The sequence below is a fragment of the Hyperolius riggenbachi genome, chromosome 2 (genome assembly GCF_040937935.1).
Source record: "Hyperolius riggenbachi isolate aHypRig1 chromosome 2, aHypRig1.pri, whole genome shotgun sequence".
In the NCBI taxonomy this organism is placed as follows: domain Eukaryota; kingdom Metazoa; phylum Chordata; class Amphibia; order Anura; family Hyperoliidae; genus Hyperolius; species Hyperolius riggenbachi.
Window position 1 is genome coordinate 328,718,787 of NC_090647.1, and position 24,737 is coordinate 328,743,523.

Here is a 24,737-nt window from a genome sequence, read left to right on the forward strand (position 1 = left end):
ATCGAGCCGCATCAGCGGCTCGATTGATAAGGAAGATGCGGCTCGATTGATAAGGAACATCGGAGCCTCATCTACACGTGTAGATGAGGCTTTAGAGCTTATCAATCATTCAAGGTATTTTCAATCTGTTGGCCCTTATACTACATAGATTTGGTAAATCTGTACAACCTAGATTGTGTGGTGTGTGTTGAGCAGTATTAAAGTCAGAGGATCAGCAGGATTACCAGGCAATGCATTGTTTTAAAGGAAATAGTTAGTTTCCAAATGTCTCTCATCTCTGGTGCTGCAGCTGTTTCTGATTTGGCCGTAGCACCTGCACTGCTTCAAAGCAGCAGCCCAAATCGTCTAGCCATGCATGGATATAGTGATTCGGGTGCTTGCCGTGGGAAACTGCACAAATCGATAAAGGATTGCACACCACCAGGGAGGTGCTGGGACCCATAAAAGTCATGCAGAAGAATCCAAAAGGTCTGCACACTCAAGGAATCAAATTCCCGATTTTATTCAAAGTGACACAATTCCATTCCATACACCAACAATGTTTCGGGGCCCCTTGGGGTCCCTTTTGTCAAGGCAACACAGACAGAATGGTGTTACATAGTTACATAGTTATTGTAACTATGGAACACCATTCTGTCTGTGTTACCTTGACAAAGGGGACCCCACGTTGCCCCGAAACTAATCTTTGGTGGATGGAATGGTGTCTGTGTTGCCTTGACAAAGGGGGGCCCCAAAACAAATCGTTGGTGTATGGAATGGTGTCTGTGTTGCCTTCAAAAAGGGGACCCCATGGGGCCCCAAAACGAGTTGTTGGTGTATAAAATGGAATTTTCACTCTGAATAAAATCTGGAATTTGATTCCTTGTGTGTGGACCTTTTCCATTCTTCTGTGGGGAAACTGCAGCATGTCATCCAGAATCCCATGGCATTCCACTGCTTGCTTTCCCGCCCAACTCCCCGGTGAGGAAACTGCGGCTTCAGCATTGATCTGCAGCTGGTTAAAATGGGCTCTAAGGGCAAATTCTGGCGCTATTCTACTTGAGGAACCAGTCGGGAACTTCATAGATAACCGTTCTCCAATACCAGCACTCTCTACAATGCGAAGTGTTGATATTGGGCAAATATTGTTGCCATAGTTTACTACAACCTAACCATAACCTAGACATTTTAGAGGTTGCTGTCCACCCTATCACATTAGTGGATTTACCCTATGAGGTTTCCCACTGGGTCCCCTCAAGTAGAGTAGCGCCCAAATTCTTCTGTGGCTAAGACTTTGTGCTTTGTTTTGCCCTTCATAGCATAAGGTTATTGGTAAATATTTCAGCTTGATTATCTGTGTTTGCTTGCTCATAAAAACACAGCTAGTGTCATTTTGTTGCCAAAGGATTAGCACACTATAAAAATTGTGGGAGCAATATCATTATGGTGCCCATACACGATACAATAAAAACGTTCGATTTTCCCGTTTATTCGATCTAAATGATCGAATTGAATGAAAGTTGAAAATATTTTTTTTTTTTTTTCGATCAAGAAATTCGAACGATTATCCCGTTTTTTCGGGAAAAATTATTGGACATGCTGGAAAAATCTTTATATTCGATCTAACAGAATAATCGAACTAAATTATCTAATTGAAAAATTGTACCATGTATGGCCAAGGTGGCCATACATGGTACAATTTTTCAGTTAGATAATTTAGTTCGATTATTCTGTTATATCGAATATAAAGATTTTTCCAGCATGTCCAATAATTTTTCCCGAAAAAACGGGATAATCGTTCGAATTTCTTGATCGAAAAAAAAAAAAATATTTTCAACTTTCATTCAATTCGATCATTTAGATCGAATAAACGGGAAAATCGAACGTTTTCATTGTATCGTGTATGGGCACCATTAGTCTTATCCACACAGCTGCAAGCTCTATGTTGCTTAAAGGGGCACTACAGCGAAAAACTGTAAAATTTAAAATATGTGCAAACATATACAAATAAGAAGTACATTTTTTCCAGAGTAAAATGAGCCATAAATTACTTTTCTCCTATGTTGCTGTCACTTACAGAAGGCAGTAGAAATCTGACAGAAGTGACAGGTTTTGGACTGGTCCATCTCTTCATAGGGGATTCTCAGCAAGGCTTTTATTCTTTATAAAGATATTCCCGAAAAAGGATTTAAACAATGATGCTGGCCAGCTTCCCTGCTCCCTACACAGTTTTTTGGCAGTTGGACAGAGCAACTGCCATTCACTAAGTGCTTTTGAAAATAAATATATTCCTGAGAATCCCCTATGAAGAGATGGACTAGTCCAAAACCTGCCGCTTCTGTCAGATTTCTACTACCTACTGTAAGTAACAGCAACATAGGAGAAAAGTAATTCATGGCTCATTTTACTCTGGAAAAAATGTACTTCTTATTTGTATATGTTTGCACATATTTTAAATTTTACAGTTTTTCGCTGTAGTGCCCCTTTAACCACTTTGCCTTACAAAGTTGAAGAAACATCAGTTGTGTACCACTGCTGTCTGCAGCCACCCACGCTGCACTTCCGTTTGTACTAAGCAAAGAATTGGCAGATCCTATAAACATTTGCTAGATATTTTGATGGTACCATGGTATAAAAGGGGCCTAAGGGCCCGTTTCCACTAGTGCGGTGCGAATCCCTGGGATTCCACCGCTGACAGAAACGCATGCGGATGCGATTCCGCGTGCGTTTTTTGCCGCGATTTCGCGTGCGAATTCGCATAGGCAGGGTCTATGCGAATTTAACCATGTCACTGCCTGGTCCAATTTGTATTACTTTGCGTGCGAATTCGCACGCGAAATCGCGGCAAAAAACGCACGCACGTTTTCCCTATCAAATACATGGGCTGCGATTCGCCTGCATTCCTCAAGCAGGCGAATTCTGCAGGCCCTACCGTGCAGAAAAATTCTGCACATAAAAACGTGCGTTTAAAAAGACAAGTGGAAACAGTCCCATCCACTTTCATTGACTAAACGAATTCGCATGCAGGCCACGCATGCGAATTCGTCCTAGTGGAAACGAGCCCTAAAAGAAAATAAATGTATTAGCCTCCATATGTCTCACATCAGGTGAGCTCCACAGCTTCTTTAGAATGTTTGCTTTTTCTGGCCCAGTGACCTCTTGGAGTTACATGTGCAGTTTTCTTTCCTAGCCAAGCATTTTGAAGTCTGTTAAACTCGAGCTTTTGTTAAGGGTGAGCAACTTATTAGCTTCCAGTAAGTACTTATGCAAAGAGTAGAGATTGTGGAGGAGATGCAAATAATTCAGGATTGCATACATATTTCAAGTAGATTGCATGTAGCTTGTAATTGGGTCAGTTCATTTGATTGAACCAGCTTCAAGTCACACATAACTTGCATGAAATTTCCGTGCAAGTGGAAATTAGTTGGATTTTGTTCACCATGCTTCACAGTCCTCTGAATTTGTAGCTACTATGTAAACTAATTGTACTTTTTTCCCTTTAGGTTAAACAAATTGAAAAAAGGGACTCTGTCCTCACCCCAAAGCAACAGATTGAAAGACTCACCAGGCCCGGTTCCTCCTATTTCAATTTGAATCCTTTTGAGGTAATACTAATCTTGGGGATGGGGGGGGGGGGGGGGGAAGGAAAGGTGGGTGGAAGTAGCAGAGCCTCTCATTGCAGTCATATTGGGTCTGGCTGTGTCTGCACAGGTGCATGCTTTGTAAGAGCATTCACCACTAGAACCTAGTGCCAAACCCATACTCCCTTCATTTGGATTTATTATTCCCAAAAATGGCATAATCCTTTGGTTATAGCAATTTTTGTGTGTGAATGTGCTATTGTGGTATCCTAGCACTTAAGACTACCTACCTTTAAATATGCCCATCCTGACCTGTGCCATGTATCATGGACATAGCATTTTGATTATATTTTGTTAATTTGTCAGACCTTTATTTGGGATTTTAGGAAGTGTAAATGCAGATAAATGTAATTCTGTGTGTTCATGTGTTTGTACAATGTGCTCCTAATGCTGGGAATGCACAAGATGTTTCAGAAGATATACTATCCGATCAATTTTTAGATCGGATCTGTCGGAAATTATCTATCGAACCATCTATCTTCCAAAAAAATCTCATGGTGTATTCCCACCTTCTTTAGGGAAGTGAATGTCCAGGTTGGCTTTTCCAGGCTTATTCACCCCCATTTATTAATCATTTTTTTAATAAATCTATATATTCATACAATTTGCTCTTTGATCCAGCAGTGCCTTTATACCAAAAGGTGCTGGGCGGCTTATTGTTTACTGTTTTTTTGTTCACCTCTCTGTTTTTGATATCTGCTAACATTGTGTTGTACTTTTGTAGGTCCTCCAGCTTGACCCAGAGGCAACAGATGAGGAAATAAAGAAGAGATTCCGACAGGTAAACTAACTCTAGTTTTTGAAATGCCACTTTAGCGAAGCTTCATCCTTGTTGAGGACTAAGCACTCCATTTATAACAGCTCTGTACAATACTAGTATGAATGACAAGTCCCATTGCAGCTTGTTTATCTCTATCCTGGACAGGCATGTGAGAGTGCCAAGCCTGATGCCAGTTTCTCAGTGCAGGTATTGAAGTGAGTAACACTTGAATGCACAGTAAGATGTCACGGGGTGCAGACCACTCCTGCTACTGGAAGACCGGATCAGCCAGTGCCAGCTTTTTCCAGGACGCCTCCCTCGATAATGAAGTACAAACTCCTGAAAGGAAAAATGAGGCTGTACGCTGAAGGGTTGAAATGCAAATGGCTTGTATTGAGTATACTACATGTTATGGTTTTATTGAGTGAGTAACAACTATTCCTGCTGTGTGCAGATTGTGAAGAGAGGCAGTTGGTACTCAGAGAGTACAGATAGCATGCTTGAAAAGAATTGCAATTTCAACTTGCTATTATTTTGGAAATTCATAGCATGTTGCACATTAAAATGGAAAGGTTAATTCTTAAAATTCCAGGGCTGTGGAGTCGGTCCAAAAATCCACCGACTCCGACTCCTCAGTTTAGGATTCCACCGACTCCTCTAATTTGCATATTACAATTTTGTTGATTAAAAGTATGTAACATGAAATTCGTCTCTTAACTGCCAACGCTTAGGAATTTTACAAGACAACTGAAGTGAGAAGGATATGTAGACTACTATATTTATTCCCTTTAGACTAAAACTAGTCCTTGGTAAGAGTACTTGTAAAAGGTACAAACCGGAACAAAGAACACATATCAGGCCCTAGGCAATGTAAGTGTGGGTACATGTAAGAATGATGTGCAGGTACTCTGCAGGGGAATGAGGAGATTGTAAATAGACAACACCTCTGCGTTCAATGTGCACAGCATTCTCAGTGGATTCCCTGCAGCTTTGTGGGGAGTGCATATGTAGAGTATAGTACTACTGTGTAACAAAGTAAACCTGAGTCAGATGAAATTAAAGTTTTATACATACCTGGGGCTTCCTCCAGCCGCCTTCAGGATAATCAGTCCTTCGTTGTCCTCCTCCACCACCTGGATCTTCTGCTATAAATCTAGGTACTTTAACCAGTCGGGTGTAGTGCGCATGCACACACTCCGCCGCCAGGAGCATACTACACCTGTGCAGCACTATTGCGCAAGTGCAGAATGTTCCTGGCTGTGGGAGCGGCATGCGGCCGGACAGCGCTGACTGGCTGAATTACCAGGACTCATAGCAGAAGATCCGGGTGGTGGAGGACAGCGAGGGACTGATTAGCCTGAAGGGGGCTGGAGGAAGCCCCAGGTATGTATAAAACTTTACTTTTCATCCGTCTCAGTTACCCTTTAATTTGTAGTCACCAAACCAAATTTTAACAACATATCAAATTATTTGATTTCATCAGCAAAGGGAGTGCATACATTTGCATAAATCAGCATCAATGCAGAATTATTTCCATCTCATTGACCATCTCTATTAGTGACACAGCTACACATCAGGCTTTATTCTTACAGCATAGATGTTATTTAGTATATATAAGAGATTCCTGTGTACACATCATATATACAGTCACAATCAGATATGTATATCTGACCTTAAAAATACGGGGACTGCTTTATTGAAGCAGCACAAGTAACTCATTTTGATTGGTTTATTTCATTTTTGTGGACTAAGCACAGCTATTACTGTATTTATACATTATTTTTAATGACTATTATCTGAGAAATAGAACATTTTATCATATTTTCTATTTTAATTACAGTTACAAATTCATTAGGAGTCGGTGGATTTTTTCCCGACTCCAGGCACCCAAAATTGCCCGACTCCGACTCCACAGCCCTGTAAAATTCTCTTTTTTTTTTTTTTTTATATGATGGAAAGCGTTAAACACAGCATAAAACGCATAGAAAAAATCATTGGTTTTCAAGTTAACTGAAAGGGTTAATTCAAAGTTCCATTTCAAGCACAAGCTAATTGATGAGATTAAATCTGTAAGCCCCTGCACTCACACCAATCTTAGATGATATGATCTGTTCTTTATCTTTCCATATGTGCCAGTTCCGCATAAAACATAGAAATAACCACAGTGTGATACTGGATGGTGTATTGAACACCACATGCTCTTTTTCCATTTAGTGATCTCTTTTCTGATTTACCACCTTGCATCTAGTTCTCATAACCTCTCATCCTTTTCGATGGCTGCCAACAACATACAGCATGTTTAAAGCACAACTGAAGGGAGAAGTGTATGGAGGCTGCCATATTTATTTCCTTTGAAGCAATACCAGTTGCCTGGCTATACTGCTGCTCCTCTGCCTCAAATACTTTTAGTCATGACCCTGAACAAGCTTATGCATCAGGTAGGTAAAGTGATCTGAGAGAATCCTGGACTGAAAACAAAAAACAAAGACACCAGGAGCCCCAATTGTGTATTATGTAAAACAATTGAAGCAAATGCTGGAGAAGAATGGGTACTCACAAAGGGAGGTTGCAGGCAACCAACCACTATAGGTGGATAGAGCTGCACAAACCCAATTCCTCTCAGATGTTCAATCGAACTGGTCCTGAACTGGACATGGTTGCTCTCGTTGCAAAATAGCTCTAGATGATTGTAGTGGTAGAAAGCCCTAACCAAAAAGACTACCCCTCCCAAAGGAAGTTGTGTGATACAAGGGGATAAGAGGCACCCAGATGATGATAAAACTGTGTTAACCTCCCTGGCAGTGCATTGCTGTCTGGATTTATGGGTGTAAAAGCGGTACAGTTTTTTTTTTTTTTTCAAGAATTTTAGGCTTCCAATTCTTAAAGTGTACCAGAGCTGACCAACGACGTAAGTGACGGGACCCGGATCACAAAGCTGAGGACAGCGGCGTGGGAGCGATCGGAGTGGATGGGGCTGGATGAAGCCCAAGCTATGTATAAAATCTTTTAAAATATTCAGCTCTGAGTCCCTTTAAGTCATAACTCACCAAAATATATCAGAATAAAAGCCTGGTAGACCTTCTGCATATAAATAAGACTGGAACACAAAATTGTTGAAATAATTACATTTATCAATAAACTTTAAAAAAGTAGCAAAACTGTACAAATAAGACACCAGACTATATAGTATGAACATATATACCTAATACACCTCCCGCGTGTGGTATATTTTGAAACCGGAAATGGCACAGAGGGAGACATCACAATCGGGCCAGTAGAAGTGTGATTCCTTTCAGACTTTATTCCCTTTGCTATCAGTCTTAGGCGGCGGGAAGAGAGTAGTCAAAATCCAGACAGAAGTCTGTGCAGGCGGCAGACAGAGAGAATCAAGGCAAAAATCGGTAACAATAAGGCAGAAGCTCTTAGCTCAGAAGCCGTTGAGAACCAAATGGCTATATTGTTAACATCCTGTGCTTTGAAATGAACTTATCTGCCATGGCAGTCAGGTGACACGGGAGAGATAAAATTACAACTTGTGATTAGAGACAAATGAGTAATTAGACAAACTAAACACTCTGTTTACCTTCTGTCCAGTCCATATATATACGCATACATACAGGGCGCATTTCTCTGTTTTCCTTCTGCCCTGTGCAAAAATTCAGGTCCACCTTAAAAATTTGTGCGGCCCCCTGATGATGTCACGCCGCCAGCGCACTGATTGGCTGCCAGGTCCCCGGAAGAAGAGCGGGGATATGGGGTTCCTGGCGGCCGGAGAAAGCTGGAGAGAGGCTGGCGTCCCACTGCGCAGCGCCGATCACACACAAGACTCCAAATCTTCCAGGAAAGCAGGTAATTTACTACCCCGAGCTGAGTTTGGGATTACCGCTCTGGGCTATTTTTTTCTACTCAAAGCTTAACTCAGGCTTACCACCAGGGAGGTTAAAAAAAAAAGGGCATAGTTATTTGGCATTATCCTATCATATCATTTATCATTGAGGTAAGCCACCTCACCCCTTCTATTTTAACTGTTTTTAATGCTGGGCATACACGTCTCGATTTTGCCGCTCGATTCTGCCGCTTGATCGAATCCCCGCTCGATTCCGCAGGCGATTCTCTTATCTTTCGCTCGTTTTTCTTATCTTTTTGCATTGTCTTCAATGCGGAATCGAGCGGTTAAACGACTGGGCCGGAGATCGGACATGCCGGAAATGATCTATCGAGCCATCTAAATGGCTTAGAATTGAGCCGTGTATTCCCAGCATAAGATTTTCTCATCTTGGCGCCTCTTATCCCCATTTTATATGCAGATCAGGTGTTTCTGACATTGGCCTCAATTCACTAAGCTTAACTCCTGTCTTTTAATAACTCTTCTGAGCTGTTTTACAGTTATCACAATTATATCACCATGGTGATAACTGTAAAACATCTCAGAGGAGTTATTAAAGACAGGAGTTAAGCTTTGTGAATTGAGGCCAATTGTCAGATCCGGCAAGATTAGCCACATGCTTGTTTCTGGTGTGATTCAGACACTACTGTAGCCAAAAAGACCAGCAGGGCTGCCAGGCAACTGGTATTGTTTAAAAGCAAATAAATATGGCAGCCTCCATATACTTCTCACTTCAGTTTCCCTTTAACACTAGCATCTGAATGCAGTAATCTCCCTCAACACAGTTTCACTGGTGGCCTCTCCTAGTCCTGTGCTGTCCAGACTATAAGACAGCTCAAAGTGCTTTAGTATGCTCCTCTTCCCACCTCAGGGTGATGGATCTTCAAGGGAGCTTTGCAAGGTTCTTAATAACTAAAAGGACTCTCCAAAGTGCAAAACCATCTCTTTAATAAAAAATGTAAAGCAGGAGGAAAAGAGCCTGGGGGACTGAGAAAATAGAACAGTAGAGATTCCTGACTAGATTGGAGAGCTTGTACTTGCAGAGAGTTTTCTGGCAGCATTTTAAACACACTGCAGTGTTTAAATAGAATTTGGTTTTGTGGCTGACAATCCTGCTATTAAAAGTGCACTCACAATTCCTCAGCAAAACCAAGCATTTCATAACAAACAGGTCCATCTCATGCTGACCTCCCATGTCCTGGAGCTCAACCCTACGCATTTCGTACTGACAAACTCATCGGTGCGCTCCTGATGGGTACATCGGAACGAGAAACGCATAAGGTGTGCTACAGGACATGGGAAGTCGGCATTAGATGGAATGGTTTGTTATATTAAAGACTGCCAACAGGTCTCTCTTCAATCAGAGAATCACCCGCCAAAATCGTTAGGCGTACGGCCACCTTTTAGAGTAAAAATTGTAATTTTGCGTTTCATACAACTTTTTAAAGCGGATTTGAAGTCTATTTTTTGCTTCATGCAGTCAGATATCAACTACATTGTGAGCATGGCAACAAAATGGGGCTTCCCTAAGTTGCTGGGAAACGTGCATTGACAGAGGACTGCATGCAGCCACATTCTGTCATTGCGCCTATATAGATGTAATGATTTTTATGTCTTTATTTTTAAGCAGTGACAGCGCCTTTGCTTTGGGATAGAAATTTAACAGGTGGTTTTGGAAAAAAACTAAATTGAAAATTAGTACCTAGTTGGCAACCAAACCTACAGCCTAAAAGTGTCCATATATCAGACACTGTATGGGCTGACCGACTAAGAGACAGATATTTCTCTGTTAGGAAAGAGATCTGTTGCCTGCCCATACACCATAGTGTTCTCCCCAGAATTTTTTCCAGCCGGGCGCAGGAAAAATAAGCCAGGTGGGGCGAGATGAGAGAATGCAGGACCAGTGCTTCTGTGTGCAATTCGGCTTACAGAATAGGAGGAGCTGAGCCGATAACATCCAGGTGAAGCACACGGCTAAAAGAGCCTGAGGAGAACACTGCAGGCCGATTCCCGGTCAATGTCATGCTGAAATCGGCATCCGTCACCTCGCCAGCCTGATGCTTTCCTCAATAATGGTCAATGTGCCAATATGGTTGCCGAAGTAACGTGAGTGTGACTCCACACATTAACCCATGTGTATGCCGGCAACCACGTGGGCCGGATCCCGGAGCGGGCAGTGGACAAGCAGCGGACAGGTAATGTATAGTGCACTGAACACCAGGGGGCACAGTGACCATTAAGTGGGCATCGTTGGGAGTTTAGTTGCTGTAGTCGCTCGTTCTGATATCGCTCGCAGTTACTGCAGTGCGCTTGACATCTTGCAGCAGGTCCGACCAATTTTGGCCCAAAATTGGTTGCATCATCTATTAGACATGCACCGGTTTTTCATCCTTTTTAATTATAATACTCGAATCAGATGGTCAATCAGCCGCCAAGTTGCTTGGTGTATGGCCACCTTTAGACTGAAAAGAAAAAAAAAAAAAGATGTTGAGTAATGGTTTTTAACTCGTTTTTCTTTCAGTTATCTATACTTGTTCATCCAGATAAGAATCAAGATGATCCAGAAAGAGCACAGAAAGCATTTGAAGGTAACATGGCATATTTTGTTTTTACCATGTTTTTTTTGTTTTCTTTTTTTTCTCCCACTGTGTATAGCAGGGGTCCCCAACCTTTTCTGGCCCGGGTACTGCTTTCCAGTCCAATCACTTCTTCGGCGACCGGGGTAGGGGAGCTGCAGCGATGGGCTGTTTTAGCAAATTGGATTGGGCAGGGAACATGCCTATGTTGCGGGCGTATGGAGAACCATTGGGCCTCAAAACAACCGCACTTCGGACACAAATATTCTCCCAGTATTAGGTAGCCCCCCTCCCCAGTTTAGATGGCTAGATGTGCCCCCAGTGTTATGTAGCCCCCTCCCAAGTCTATATATAGTTAAATGTACCCCCAGTGTTATGTAGCCCCTTCCCCAGTTTAGATTGATGTGCTTTCAGTGTTATGTAGCCCCCTTCCCCAGTTTAGATAGCTTGAGGTGCCTCCAATGTTATGTAGCCCCTCCCTGAGGTTAGATAGCTAGATGTACCCCCAGTGTTATGTAGCCCCCCTTCCCAGTTAGCTAAATGTGTCCCCATTGATCTGTAACCCCCCCCTTCCAAGTTAGGTAGCTAGATGTGCCTTACCACAGTGAGTCTGGTATCTTCTATCTTCTTTCAGTAGAGCAGCATGTGGCAGAGTTTTTCAGCATCCAGCCGTTCAGAGAGAGCACAACACTGTAATGAGAACAGAGCCACCTGCTGACACTCTGCTGCATGCTGCTCTGTTGGAAGAAAAAAAAAAGAGAGAAGAGGACCCACAGACCGGCACAACACAGCCCACGGACCGACAGTGGGCCGCTGACCGGGTGTTGAGGACCTTGGGTGTACAGTGGCTTGCAAAAGTATTCGGCCCCCCTTGAAGTTTTCCACATTTTGTCACATTACTGCCACAAACATGAATCAATTTTATTGGAATTCCACATGAAAGACCAATACAAAGTGGTGTACACTTGAGAAGTGGAACAAAAATCATACATGATTCCAAACATTTTTTACAAATAACTGCAAAGTGAGGTGTGTGTAATTATTCAGCCCCCTGAGTCAATACTTTGTAGAACCACCTTTTACTGCAATTACAGCTGCCAGTCTTTTAGGGTATGTCTCTACCAGCTTTGCACATCTAGAGACTGAAATCCTTGCCCATTCTTCTTTGCAAAACCGCTCCAGCTCAGTGAGATTAGATGGATAGCGTTTGTGAACAGCAGTTTTCAGATCTTGCCACAGATTCTCGATTGGATTTAGATCTGGACTTTGACTGGGCCATTCTAACACATGGATATGTTTTGTTTTAAACCATTCCATTGTTGCCCTGGCTTTATGTTTAGGGCCATTGTCCTGCTGGAAAGTGAACCTCCGCCCCAGTCAAGTCTTCTGCAGACTCCAAGAGGTTTTCTTCCAAGAATGCTCTGTATTTGGCTCCACCCATCTTCCCATCAACTCTGACCAGCTTCCCTGTCCCTACTGAAGAGAAGCACCACCAGAGCATGATGCTGCCACCACCATATTTGACAGTGGGGATGGTGTGTTCAGAGTGATGTGCAGTGTTACTTTCTCACATTCATCAGCCGAGATACCCTCTTAAATGAGTGCCACGCCTCCTCACTGCGGAAACACAACCAAAAAAGCATAAAAGAGCTCCCACCCCCCTCTAACCTCAGTTCATTTGTGTTTCCGCCCGGGAAACACTAGAAGAGCTTTGCTCCCAGTTTTTTTGTTTTTGGGCTATATCCTCACCGGAGGGTGAGCGTAAGAGGGCGGCATGGTACCTGTAGGAGAGCGGACATCTCGGAGGTGCTGCCGCCATGTCTACTAGACCCATGGAGGTAGCGTGTGACAACGGACGCCTTCCTCCTGCGCAAGACGTACGCCGCTCTATTAAGCTTTGGAGCGCACGTGTCATTTCCGGCGGAGGGGCGTTCCTGTGAAGCAATTCCCGGAAATGAAGGGGGATCCGTCTCATAAGTCGAGCAGTGGCGTGCAGTGGCAATATGGAGAAGCAGGAGGCGAATCCGGCTACTGCCGCTGCAGCATCTGCATCAACGTCAGCTTCCGCTTCCACGGCTTCTACACCCGCTGAGGGACATGGTCAAGCTGATGGTGGGGTGAGTGGGAGATGTTTAATCTCCCTTAAGAGAGATTCACCTGGTTAAATGTTATGATTAATGGTTCTCTCTCTCTCCCCCTCTCCTTGTTTTTTACTGCAGACTAGAGTGGAGTCTAGATCTGGAGGCTCTAGCACTGCTAGTAAAGCTAGGTCTAGGAAATGTTGCCAATGTGGCATTAAACTTTCCGCCACTTATGCAAAAACCCTCTGTCAATCCTGTATAGATGCAGTTATTTCTTCAGAGTCCTCTACTATTATTAAAAGTGTTATGAAGACAGTTAAAAAAGATTTGTCAATTGCCTTTGAGAGGTTTAGAGAATCTATGCTGCCCACGAATGTTGAGGTTGTTCCGGGGCCCTCCTCAACTCCGGAGATACCTATGGTCCCTATGGAGAGTCCTGCTCGGGGGGTTGATCCGGGAATACCTCCAGATCCGATTGGACTGGGGGTTGAGGGGGAGGAGGAGGAGTAAGAGGATTTAGAGGGGAGAGAGGAGTTTTCCGAAGTAGAGGAGGGTGAAAATATTGAATCGGAATTGGAATCCGATGACTATTTAAAGAAAGCGGCCAGATTTCTTTTTAGCACAGAGGAAACTAATGAATTATTAAAGGCTGTTTATTCTACTGAGCAGATACCGGAGATCCAAAAGGAACTATCAGCTCAGGATCAGGTTTATTCAGGTCTGTCTCAGCAAACGGGCCGTGTCTTTCCTTTCCATCAATCTCTCAAGGACATTATTGCTTCTTAGTGGAAGGAACCGGAAAGGAAATTATTTATTCCTAAATCAGCTAAAAAGAAATATCCGTTTGACACTGACATGAACCAGTTTATCAAATGTCCCAGGTTAGATGCGGCTTTGTCCAAACATTCTAAGGGGGCAGATCTGTCTTTTGAGGACGCGGGGGTTTTAAAAGAAGCAATGGATAAAAAGATTGATATTTTGCTCAAGAAGGCGTGGGAGTCTGCTTCCTTTGCTTTCCTTCCTGGTGTTGCTGCCGCATGCATCTCTCGTAACCTCCGTGTCTGGATGGATAACCTGCTTACTCATGTAAAATCAGGTTCGGATATAAATAAGTACATTAGGTCCCTACCTGTTGTTTTGAGGTCGGTTGCCTTCCTGGCTGACGCTGCTGTTGAGATTTGTTCGTATTTCTGCTCGCACAACTGCTTTAGTCAATTCAGCCAGGAGAGCAGTCTGGCTGAAGACATGGGAGGGGGACTTGATGTCCAAAAATAGATTGTGTGCAATTCCATTCTCGGGCAGTTTACTTTTTGGCAAAGATTTGAATGAGGTGCTTTCCAGATCTGCTGAAAAAGGGAAACAATTCCCGAGCAAACGTAAAGTTTTCAAGGGAAAACCTCAGGGCGTGTTTAGAAAACCAGTTCAAGAACAGCCTAAAGCTCAAAGCCAGCAAAGGAAATGGTCATTTCCGACTGGTAAGGGACGAGGAGGTTTTGCCCTTGCTAAGCCCAACACAACAAAAGAAAACAAATGACTCTTTGCCGGTGGGGGGAAGGCTCCAATTTTTTCTATCCCAGTGGGATTTGATCAGACCAGATCCGTTTATTTTAAAAATTATAAAGGAGGGATATCGACCTCAATTTTTTGTTCCACCTCCCCCCCAGGGTATTTATAAACAGTCTTCCACAGGATCCTATCAAAGCCAGAGGGCTACGATTAGAGATAGAGAAACTTTTGATCAAAAGAGTAATTATACCAGTTCCAAAGGGTCAGGAACTTCGGGGATATTATTCCCATATTTTTTTGGTAACCAAGTCAAACGGCGAGTTAAGGTTCATTCTGAACCTAAAAAGTCTGAACCCATTTTTAGTTTACAAGAAGTTCAAAATGGAGAACATTTTTTTTTCCAGTAACACTCCAGGACAAGTACACATTGAGACTTGGCTCCTCCCAGGAACAGGAAATATCCGTCAGCATCTCTATAAATTCAAGATGGTCAGGCAGTATTGGATATTTCCTGGCCAGGAACCAGTTCTCTCTGTGTGTGCTCGCTGTCCCGGAGAGCCTGGGTGGCTAGGGATATGTTGGCGCAGAGCGGGCCGTGGTGTAGACGGAGGTCCGTTCCCCTGTGGAGTACCTGTTGCTGTTTGCTGTAAAGCGCTGCTCCCAGTGGATTTTACCCCTGTTGGTCGGCCTGTGAAGGAAGGTTGCGCTCCAGGAAGGGCTGCCCTAAGGACTCATCAGGCGGAGGCAGCGGCGAGGTAGAGGACGTCCGGAGGAGGCGCATAGCGGAGGCGGAGTGCGGAACTCCTCCGGCCGCGACCTCGGGGATCACTTCCGGGTCACGTGACGTCACTACCGGTGCGCCAGATGAAGAGGGGCAGCCGCCCGGCGTTCTCCGCACACGGCGTCTCGCACAGCGTGGACAATGTCGGAGGTAGAGCAGGAACCAGGACGGGTAAGACTGCTCTGCGGAGACCCGGGCAGCAGTGGTGACCCTTGTGGGGGCAACAAACCGTGCGCAGCACAAAGTATTATAGTGACTGCATTTGGGCCGGATATGATTATAAGGAAACACTGTGATCATATATTGAAATGTGTCTACCTTATCTTGCATAGTCGACTTTTGATTCTGCAGCAGGCTGGGATGTGTTTGGTATATTAATACAAAATATCCTTTATACTCAAGTGGTTGGTCTTTGATAATGTTATGACAAACAATTTTCTTTACTAAAAATGGCATTTAGTAATAATTAATGCATATAGTAATATATTGTGGCACTTGCAAATAGACAAGTTAGTTTTTTTCTCTTTCTGTGTTGTTGCAGGGCACTACCTCAAATGTACCTGACCCTGCAAAACCCTCTAAACGGTGCCCTGTGTGCAATGTAAAAGTAAATCCTGCATCAACAAAATTGCTGTGCAAGGATTGTACTTATAAAGTCATGAAACAGGAATCAGCGTCTCAGAGAGATATCCAGGCTCTGAGACAGGATTTGAAAGATACATTGAAGGAATTTAAGGCCACTTCAATACCTTATAAACCAGACACACCTGCTGAAGTTCAGGCTGACCAAGCCACTCAGCCCAAAGAGTCTGAAATAATTATCCCCAAAAAAGCTATTAGCAAAACTAATAAACCTGTTATTGTTTCGGATGAAGAGGATTTTAGTGGTAATGAGGAGGGCTCTGCAAGTTCTATGGAAGCACAGGAAATAGAAAATAAACCATCAAAGTTTAAGTTTCCTGTGGCAGAGACCGAAATGCTTTTAACAGCCATATACGAAGATTTAAATTTAAATAAAGCAATCACTGAAGCAGTTTCAATACATGATAAATTGTATGAAGGCATGGAAAGCCCACAGGAGTTATATTTCCCTGTACATCAATCAACAAAAAATCTAATCTCAAGTCAATGGAAAAACCCAGATTTAAAATTGTTCATGTCCAGAGGTTTTAAGAGACGATTCCCATTCTCTGAGGAAGATTGTAAAATGTGGGACAAGAGCCCCAAGTTAGACTCTGCCTTCTTGCAAGTTAATAGGGATGATGAACTTGCGTTCGAGAATCTGGGCCACTTGAAGGATCAATCGGATAAAAAGATAGAATATGCTCTTAAACGGTTGTGGCCTGCCGTTTGTGCAAACTTCAGGCCTTCTGCTGCAACAACTTGTGTTGCAAGGATGCTGGCATTATGGATGCAGCAACTGGAGGAGAATATTAACAAGGATACACCAAAGGATCAGTTAATTCATTGACTGTGATGCATAAAGCTATAGCTTATATCATTGATGCAGCTTCAGAATCATTTAGGCTAACCGCTAAAGCAGCAGGTATCTCTAATGTAGCCAGACGTAATTTGTGGATTAAGACCTGGCATGGAAGCATGGCTTCAAAGAATAGAGTTTGCTCTATCCCAGTGGTAGGAGACACTCTCTTTGGGCCAGAGTTGGATGAGGTTCTGGAAAGAACCGCAAATAAGAAAAAATCCTTTCCAAAAAAGAAACAGTTCAGAACTGGAAAGAGATTTTTTCGTCAAAACAGACAAGCAGATAGACCTGAAAATCAAAACAAAAGACGAACATGGTCCTTTAATAAAGATCAGAAAAAAGCAGGTCCAAGTTTCAGGACCCCCATTTCACAAAGTAAACAATGACACATTAAAAGTGGGGGGAAGGTTGGGCTATTTCCTCCCACACTGGAAAACTATAACAAAGAGCCCTTTCATTCTAGACCTTATAAAAAAAGGTTATCACATTGCTTTTCGTTCAAGACCCCCAAAGAAGTTTGTGGTGACAAAACAACTAACCTTGCCTCAACATCAGGAAGCATTAAAGGAGATCATTTCAGACATGCTAGACAGACATGTGGTATCAGCAGTGCCGGTAGGGTAAAGAGGCGAAGGCTTCTACTCAAAAATATTTCTGGTACAGAAGCCTTCGGGAAAGTACAGAATAATGTTGAATTTTAACCCTTAAATCCATACATCAAATACGAAAAATTTCGTATGGAATCAATTTACTCAATAAAAAACCTGCTGATACCTCATGGCTTCATGGCCAGTGTGGATCTGCAAGACGCCTATTGGCATATACCAATAGAACTAGAGTCGCAAAAGTTTCTAAGATTTGCGGTGCAGATGGAGAAAGGAATTCAGCATCTACAGTTCCGCTGCCTCCCATTTGGCATAACATCAGCGCCAAGAATTTTTACAAAAGTAATGGGGGAGCTGATCGCGGCTCTACACAGTCAGGGCATTATTATCATTCCCTACTTAGACGACCTGTTAATAGTGGCAAGAACCTTAACAGATCTAGAGGGACACAAACAGATTGTATTGAATCAACTACAGCGGTCGGGTTGGATTGTAAGCAAGGACAAGTCACAACTTACTGCAACCCAGAACATTCTGTTTCTAGGTTTTATGATAGACTCAGTGCAACAGAAAATTCTCCTTCCACACGAGAAAATACAGAAGATATTGTTGGAAGTGGAAAAGTTCAATTCCTATCAAACAATAAAAATCAGACAGATTATGCAACTTCTAGGCCTTTTGTCCTCAGTAGCTCCGGCAATTCAGTGGGCGTTAAAGCACACCAGAATTCTACAGTCATGGATGTTATCCAATTGGAACAAGCAACAGATCACGTTAGACAACACAGTGACAGTAGAACCACAGATAAAGGACAGTCTAAGTTGGTGGCAGGTACCGCAACATCTCTCACAGGGCTGACTGTGGTCCTTACCGATACAAAAGATTTTAACAGACGCAAGCCAGTCAGGTTGGGGAGCTCATGTGGACAAGTTTCAAGTTCAAGGCCTATGGAACCAGTCGGTGACAGAACAGTCCTCAAACTTCAGGGAACTCATGGCGGTAAAGATGGCTATAATCAGCACGATTCATCTTCTGAGAACTTATCATGTACAAATTCAATCAGACAACGCGACGGTTGTGTCTTATATAAATCGCCAAGGGGGAACCAGGTCCAAAAAATTATTATTCCTGACACTGGAGATACTAGAGATAGCAGAACGCGATCTCATATCATTAACAGCGGTACACTTAAAAGGGGAGTTAAATGTTCTGGCAGATCAGCTAAGCAGGGTGCAAGTGACAAACACAGAATGGTCACTCAACCAAAAATTATTCGAAACCATAGTGAGCAAATGGGGGGAACCCCAAGTGGACTTATTTGCGAACAGATCAAACCACAAATGCAAACAGTTCTACTCCCTCAATGTCTTAGACAAACCGATGGCAATAGACGCTTTGTCTCAGAACTGGAATCAGAGCATGGTGTATGCATTCCCACCGCTAAATCTGATTCCCATAGTGCTTCAGAAATTGATGAGGTCACAATGCCAAATGATTCTAATTGCTACGAACTGGCCCAGGAGGGCTTGGTATCCGCTTCTCCTGTCAATGCTTGCAGCCCAACCATGGCAGATACCGGTATCAGAAGATATGATACAGGTGCAGGGACAAGCTGTTTTACATCTGGAAAGATGGAAACTTACAGCATGGTTTCTGAAAGGGCAGTCCTTGAAAGTAAGGGATTGTCAACTAGAGTAGTAAATACCTTGTTAAAAAGTAGAAAAGAGAATACTCGACTTATTTACCAGAAATACTGGAAAACTTTTATTTTATGGTGGAAAATTCAAACTTCCAATCGACAGAAATGGCAACAATTTTAGAATTTCTGCAGGAGGGAGTTGAAAAAGGATTAGCCTTAAGCACAATTAAGGTTCAAATATCGGCTCTATCAGTTTATTTAGACAAGAAGCTAGCGCAAGACCCCCTTATAATCAGATTTGTAAAGTCAATTGAAAGAAACAGACCTATATCAGTCAGGCAGTTTCCAAGATGGGATCTATCCCTAGTGCTACAGGCATTAACATCGAGCGAATTTGATGAAGATTCCCTAAGAATGTGTACACTGAAAACGGTATTTCTAGTTGCAATCACATCGGCTAGGCGCATAAGTGAACTCTAGGCTCTTTCACACAAAGAACCGTACTGTTCATTCTTCAATGATCGAGTGGTACTCCGAACAAGTCCAGAGCTCCTACCTAAGGTAGGAGATATTTACCACAGAACACAAGAAATATTACCATCGTTCTGTATGAATCCAACAACAGAGAAGGAAATTAAACAACATAAATTGGACGTTCGTGAAAATTTAATATCCTATCTGGAAAGAGTCAGAGACTTCAGAAAATCAGAGTCATTATTCATAAATTTATGCAGGTAAATCCAAAGGATTAAAAGCATCTACAAAGACAATAGCCAAATGGATTAAAGATTGTATCATAGAATCATATAAGATCATGGGTAAAGATCCACCAGTGAACTTGAAGGCACATTCCACCAGGGCAGCCGCAACTACGTGGGCTTACAGGGCAGGTACCTCACCATTGAACATCTGCAAGGCGGCAACCTGGAAGAATTTAGGAACCTTCATGAGACACTATCGGCTGGATCGATTAACGGAGACCGATCAGGACTTCGGAAGAACTGTCCTAAGGGCAGTTAGCCCACCCTGAGGTTGGTGATTGATTTCTTGCTTATCATCTCAATGTGTACCTGTCCTGGAGTGTTACTGGAAAAACCAGGAGTTAGCTCACCTGGTAACGACATTTTAAGTAACACTGCAGGACAGGTGGGGGTACCCACCCCCATATATATCAAATATTACATGATATACATGTTATTTTATATGTGTAAAAATGTAATATATTAGGGTTATGTTAGTATATTGTTCCTGTTCCTTTATATTATACTGCCTGACCCTTGGTCCATCTTGAATTTATAGAGAGGCTGACGGATATTTCCTGTTCCTGGGAGGAGCCAAGTCTCAATGTGTACCTGTCCTGGAGTGTTACTTAAAATGTCGTTACCAGGTGAGCTAACTCCTGGTTTCTGTAAGGTCCCTCCTTCAGGGGAAGGAATTTTTTGTATCCATAGATTTACAAGACGCCTATCTCCACATACCGATTGCGAAGTCCCATCAAAGATTTTTAAGGTTTGCAATACGAGTGGAGAACCAGACATGGCATTACCAATTTCAGGCCCTGCCCTTCGGAATAGCCTCGGCACCTCGGATCTTTACCAAGGTGCTTGCCGAGGTTATGAAGGTGTTGAGACTACAGGGAATTTCCATTGTACCTTATTTAGACAATCTACTAATTTTTGCCAAAACAAGAGAGGAGATCATTCGACACAGGGATTTGGTAATTCAGAGCCTGACACAATTAGGTTGGATGTTGAATTACCAAAAGTCGAACCTCAATCCGACTCAGACCATTGTCTTTTTAGGGTACGTGATAGATTCCAGAAGTCAAAGGATTTTATTGACTTCAGGGAAAGTAACAAGACTGCGGGAGGAGATGAGGAATCTTCTTCTAAGTCAGGACAGCTCCTTAAAGGAGAACTTCAGCCTAAACAAACATACTGTCATTAAGTTACATTAGTTATGTTAATTAGAATAGATAGGTAATATAATTTTTTACCCACCCTGTTTTAAAAGAACAGGCAAATGTTTGTGATTCATGGGGGCTGCCATCTTTGTCATGGGGGCAGCCATCTTTTTGGTTGAAAGCAGGTGACAAGGAGCAGGAAACACAGTTCCAAATGTCCTGTGTCCTGATAACCCCTCCTAGCTGCACACGCTAGGCTTTAAATGTCAAATTCAAAATGTAAAAAAAGAAAAATTTGCACCAAAACAGCAGAACGAGAGCAACAACATCCGAAATCCCATCATGCTTTGCACAGCATCAGGGGAAAAAAGCCCGGGCAGTTTTCTTCTATGCAGCTAAAAATGAGGCTTGGATAAGAGAAACAAAGTTCTGATGCTGTGAAACTGTTAAAGAAACACCAGGCCTTTTCAGTACTGCTGAGTCGATTTTTAGTCCGGACGTTCACTTTAAGAGAACTCATGAAAGTTCTGGGGTTTATGACAGCCACCATTCCGGCAGTGATGTGGGCGCAATTCCACAGCCGAACTCTACAATGTTGGGTTCTGGAGACCTGGGACAGGTCGACTGAGTCTTTAGATGTGAGGGTTCAAATTTCAGACCTGGTGAAGCAGAGTTTTCACTGGTGGTTAACGTCCCCAAATCTAGTACAGGGAAGAATTTGGAGACAGGAAAATCCAGTCAGAATTCACACGGACGCAAGCGCCTGGGGATGGGGGACCATGGCCATGGGGCTTCATTCCCAGGGGAGGTGGTCCAGGACGAATGCCAAAAAATCGTCCAGTTTCAGGGAACTTCTGGCTGTGAGAGAGGCACTTATTTCCTTCCAAGACCTGATTGTTCACAATCACGTTCTTGTTTTCTCAGACAATGCTACAACGATTGCGTATCTGAACAAACAAGGCGGTACCAGGGCCCAAGCCCTGCTAAGGCTGACGTCGGAGATTTTGTCTTGGGCAGAAGACAATCTTCTGTCGATAGAAGCGATTCACGTCAAAGGAATATTACATTTTGAAGCGGACTATTTGAGCCGCCACGAGATAGACCACTCGGAATGGGAATTAAACCAGAGGGTCTTCGAATGGATCACAGAAATTTTGGGCGTTCCGGACGTCGATCTTTTTGCGTCTCCGATCAATGCAAAGATTCCTCAATTTTTTTCTGTTCACGACAGTCAGAAGTCTCTGGGATTGGATGCCCTATCGGTCCCGTGGACTTTCAATCTCGGGTACGCATTTCCCCCTCTAAAACTGCTGCCTCAGGTCCTGGAGAAAGTTCAGAGGGAGGGGGTAACACTAATCCTAGTAGCACCTGCGTGGCCCAAGAGAGTTTGGTATTCTACAATTTTGAGACTAGCAGTAGCACCTGCATTAAAACTTCCGATCAGACCGGATCTATTACGACAGGGACCTCTATTCCATCCCAGGCCAGAGATGTTCAATCTGTCGGCATGGATCCTGAGAGGGCAATTTTGAAAAACAAGGGGGTATCGGACAAGGTGATCGATACTCTTCTACAATGCAGGAAACCAGTTACGCATGGTATTTATAGGAAGGTCTGGAAGGTGTTCTTGTCCTGGTGTTCTTCATGTCAGAGAGACAAGTCAAAAATTGGAACTATTTTAGACTTTTTCCAAGATGGGGTGGAAAAGGGGTTAGCCTTGAGCACACTAAAGGTGCAATGTTCAGCCTTATCAGTGTTACTGGATAGGTCTTTGGCACAGGAAAAGTTGGTCAGAGATTTTTTCCGGGCTATTCAAAGGTCGACACCCGTGAGACAAAAGGTGTTGCCCCAATGGGATCTGTCCCTGGTGCTCGAAATACTAACCAATCCCCTTTTTGAGCCAATTAACGAAATTGATTTGAAGTTCCTTACTCTTAAAGTTGCTTTTCTTGTTGCAATTACGTCGGCCAGGAGATTGGGCGATCTCCATGCACTGTCTATTAACCTCCCTGCCGTTATAAAAAATTGCTGCGCACGGCAGGGAGGGTGTTTTTTGGCTTTTTTTTTTTTTTTTGTAGCATGTAGCTAGCCTAGCGCTAGCTACATGCTTCCCCCCCTCCCTGCGGCGTCCCCCCGAATGCGCCGATCGCCGCCGGCGCATTAACCCATCCGGAAATCCCGTTCTGAACGGGATTTCCAGGAGGGCTTCCCCCGTCGCCATGGCGACGGGCGCGATGACGTCACCGACGTCGTGACGTCAGAGGGAGTCCCGAACCACCCCTCGACGCTGCCTGGCACTGATTGGCCAGGCAGCGCACGGGTCTCGGGGGGGGGGGGGCACCCTCTGATGCGGCGGGTTGCGGCGAATCGGCGCGGAGCGGCGGCGATCGTAAGTTACACGCAGCTAGCAAAGTGCTAGCTGCGTGTAACAAAAAAAAAATTATGCAAATCGGCCCAGCAGGGCCTGAGGAATCCTCCGCAGCAGGTTACCCCGAGCTGAGCTCGGGATAACCGGCAGGGAGGTTAAGGACCCTTTTCTTACGTTTTTTCCGGATAAAGTGGTGTTACGGTTAGACCCTATGTACTTACCCAAGGTTGCATCGGTTTTTCATAGGTCCCAAAATATTGTTCTTCCTTTTTGTGACAACCCTTCCTGTGGTAAAGAGGCTGAGTTTAATTGTTTAGATGTAAGAAGGGCAATTTTAGCCTATTTAGATAGGACAAGAGAGTTCAGATGTTCTTCACATTTATTTGTACTTTTTAGGGGAAAAAGGAAGGGGCAGCAGGCTTCTAGACAGACAATTGCTAGGTGGATCTGTGATATGATTGCTTCAGCATACCAGATGTCTGACTCCACTCCACCATCAAATATCAAGGCACATTCTACCCGTTCAATTTCATCATCATGGGCAGAAAGAGCGGGTGCTACGGTCCAGCAAATCTGCCAGGCAGCTACTTGGGCGAGTCCGTCCACTTTTGTTAAACGTTATAGAGTGGACGTGCTTTCCCAGCAAGATTTGTCGTTTGGCAGGAAAGTGCTCCAGGCTGTAGTCCCTCCCTAGGTGGGTATTTACTTGGGTATCACTCAAGAGGGTATCCCGGCTGATGAATGTGAGAAAGCACCAGTTAGTCTTACCGGTAATGGTGTTTCTGTTCAGCAGCCGGGATACCGTCTACTACCCAGCCCTCTTTTTTTCTACTGTCGCAATTCCTTATGACTTTTCTTTTGAGATTGGTTTCACCAGGAGGTGCGTCGCCCCTCTTCTACCTGGTGTTGGTCTTTTACTTTATATGCACTGAGGTTAGAGGGGGGTGGGAGCTCTTTTATGCTTTTTTGGTTGTGTTTCCGCAGTGAGGAGGCGTGGCACTCACTCAAGAGGGTATCTCGGCTGCTGAACAGAAACACTGTTACCGGTAAGACTAACTGGTGCTTTTCCGCCACACATAGCGTTTTGCATTTTGGCCAAAAAGTTCCATTTTGGTCTCATCTGACCAGAGCACCTTCTTCCACGTTTGCTGTGTCCCCCACATGGCTTGTGGAAAACTGCAAACTGGACTTCTTATGCTTTTCTGTTAATAATGGCTTTCTTCTTGCCACTCTTCCATAAAAGCCAACTTTGTACAGTGCATAACTAATAGTTGTCCTATGGACAGATTCCCCCACCTGAGCTGTAGACTTCTGCAGTTTGTCCAGAGTCACCATGGGCCTCTTAACTGCATTTCTGATCAGCGCTCTCCTTGTTCGGCCTGTGAGTTTAGGTGGACGGCCTTGTCTTGGTAGGTTTACAGTTGTGCCATACTCCCATTTCTGAATGATCACTTGAACAGTGCTTTGTAGGATGTTCAAGGCTTTGGAAATCTTTTTGTAACCTAAGCCTGCTTTAAATTTCTCAATAA

The 24,737-nt window shown here is 43.6% G+C and overlaps 1 protein-coding gene across 1 annotated transcript in view; it reads left to right on the forward strand.

The window, feature by feature from the left end:
- The window catches only part of DNAJC8 (DnaJ heat shock protein family (Hsp40) member C8), a 62,833-nt gene that overhangs the window by 879 nt on the left and 37,217 nt on the right, over positions 1–24,737 (forward strand). The window contains exons 2-4 of the mRNA XM_068269323.1: positions 3,483–3,584; positions 4,345–4,401; positions 10,788–10,854. Of these exons, the coding sequence (XP_068125424.1) occupies positions 3,483–3,584; positions 4,345–4,401; positions 10,788–10,854 (226 nt within the window). The remainder of the gene's footprint in view (positions 1–3,482; positions 3,585–4,344; positions 4,402–10,787; positions 10,855–24,737) is intronic.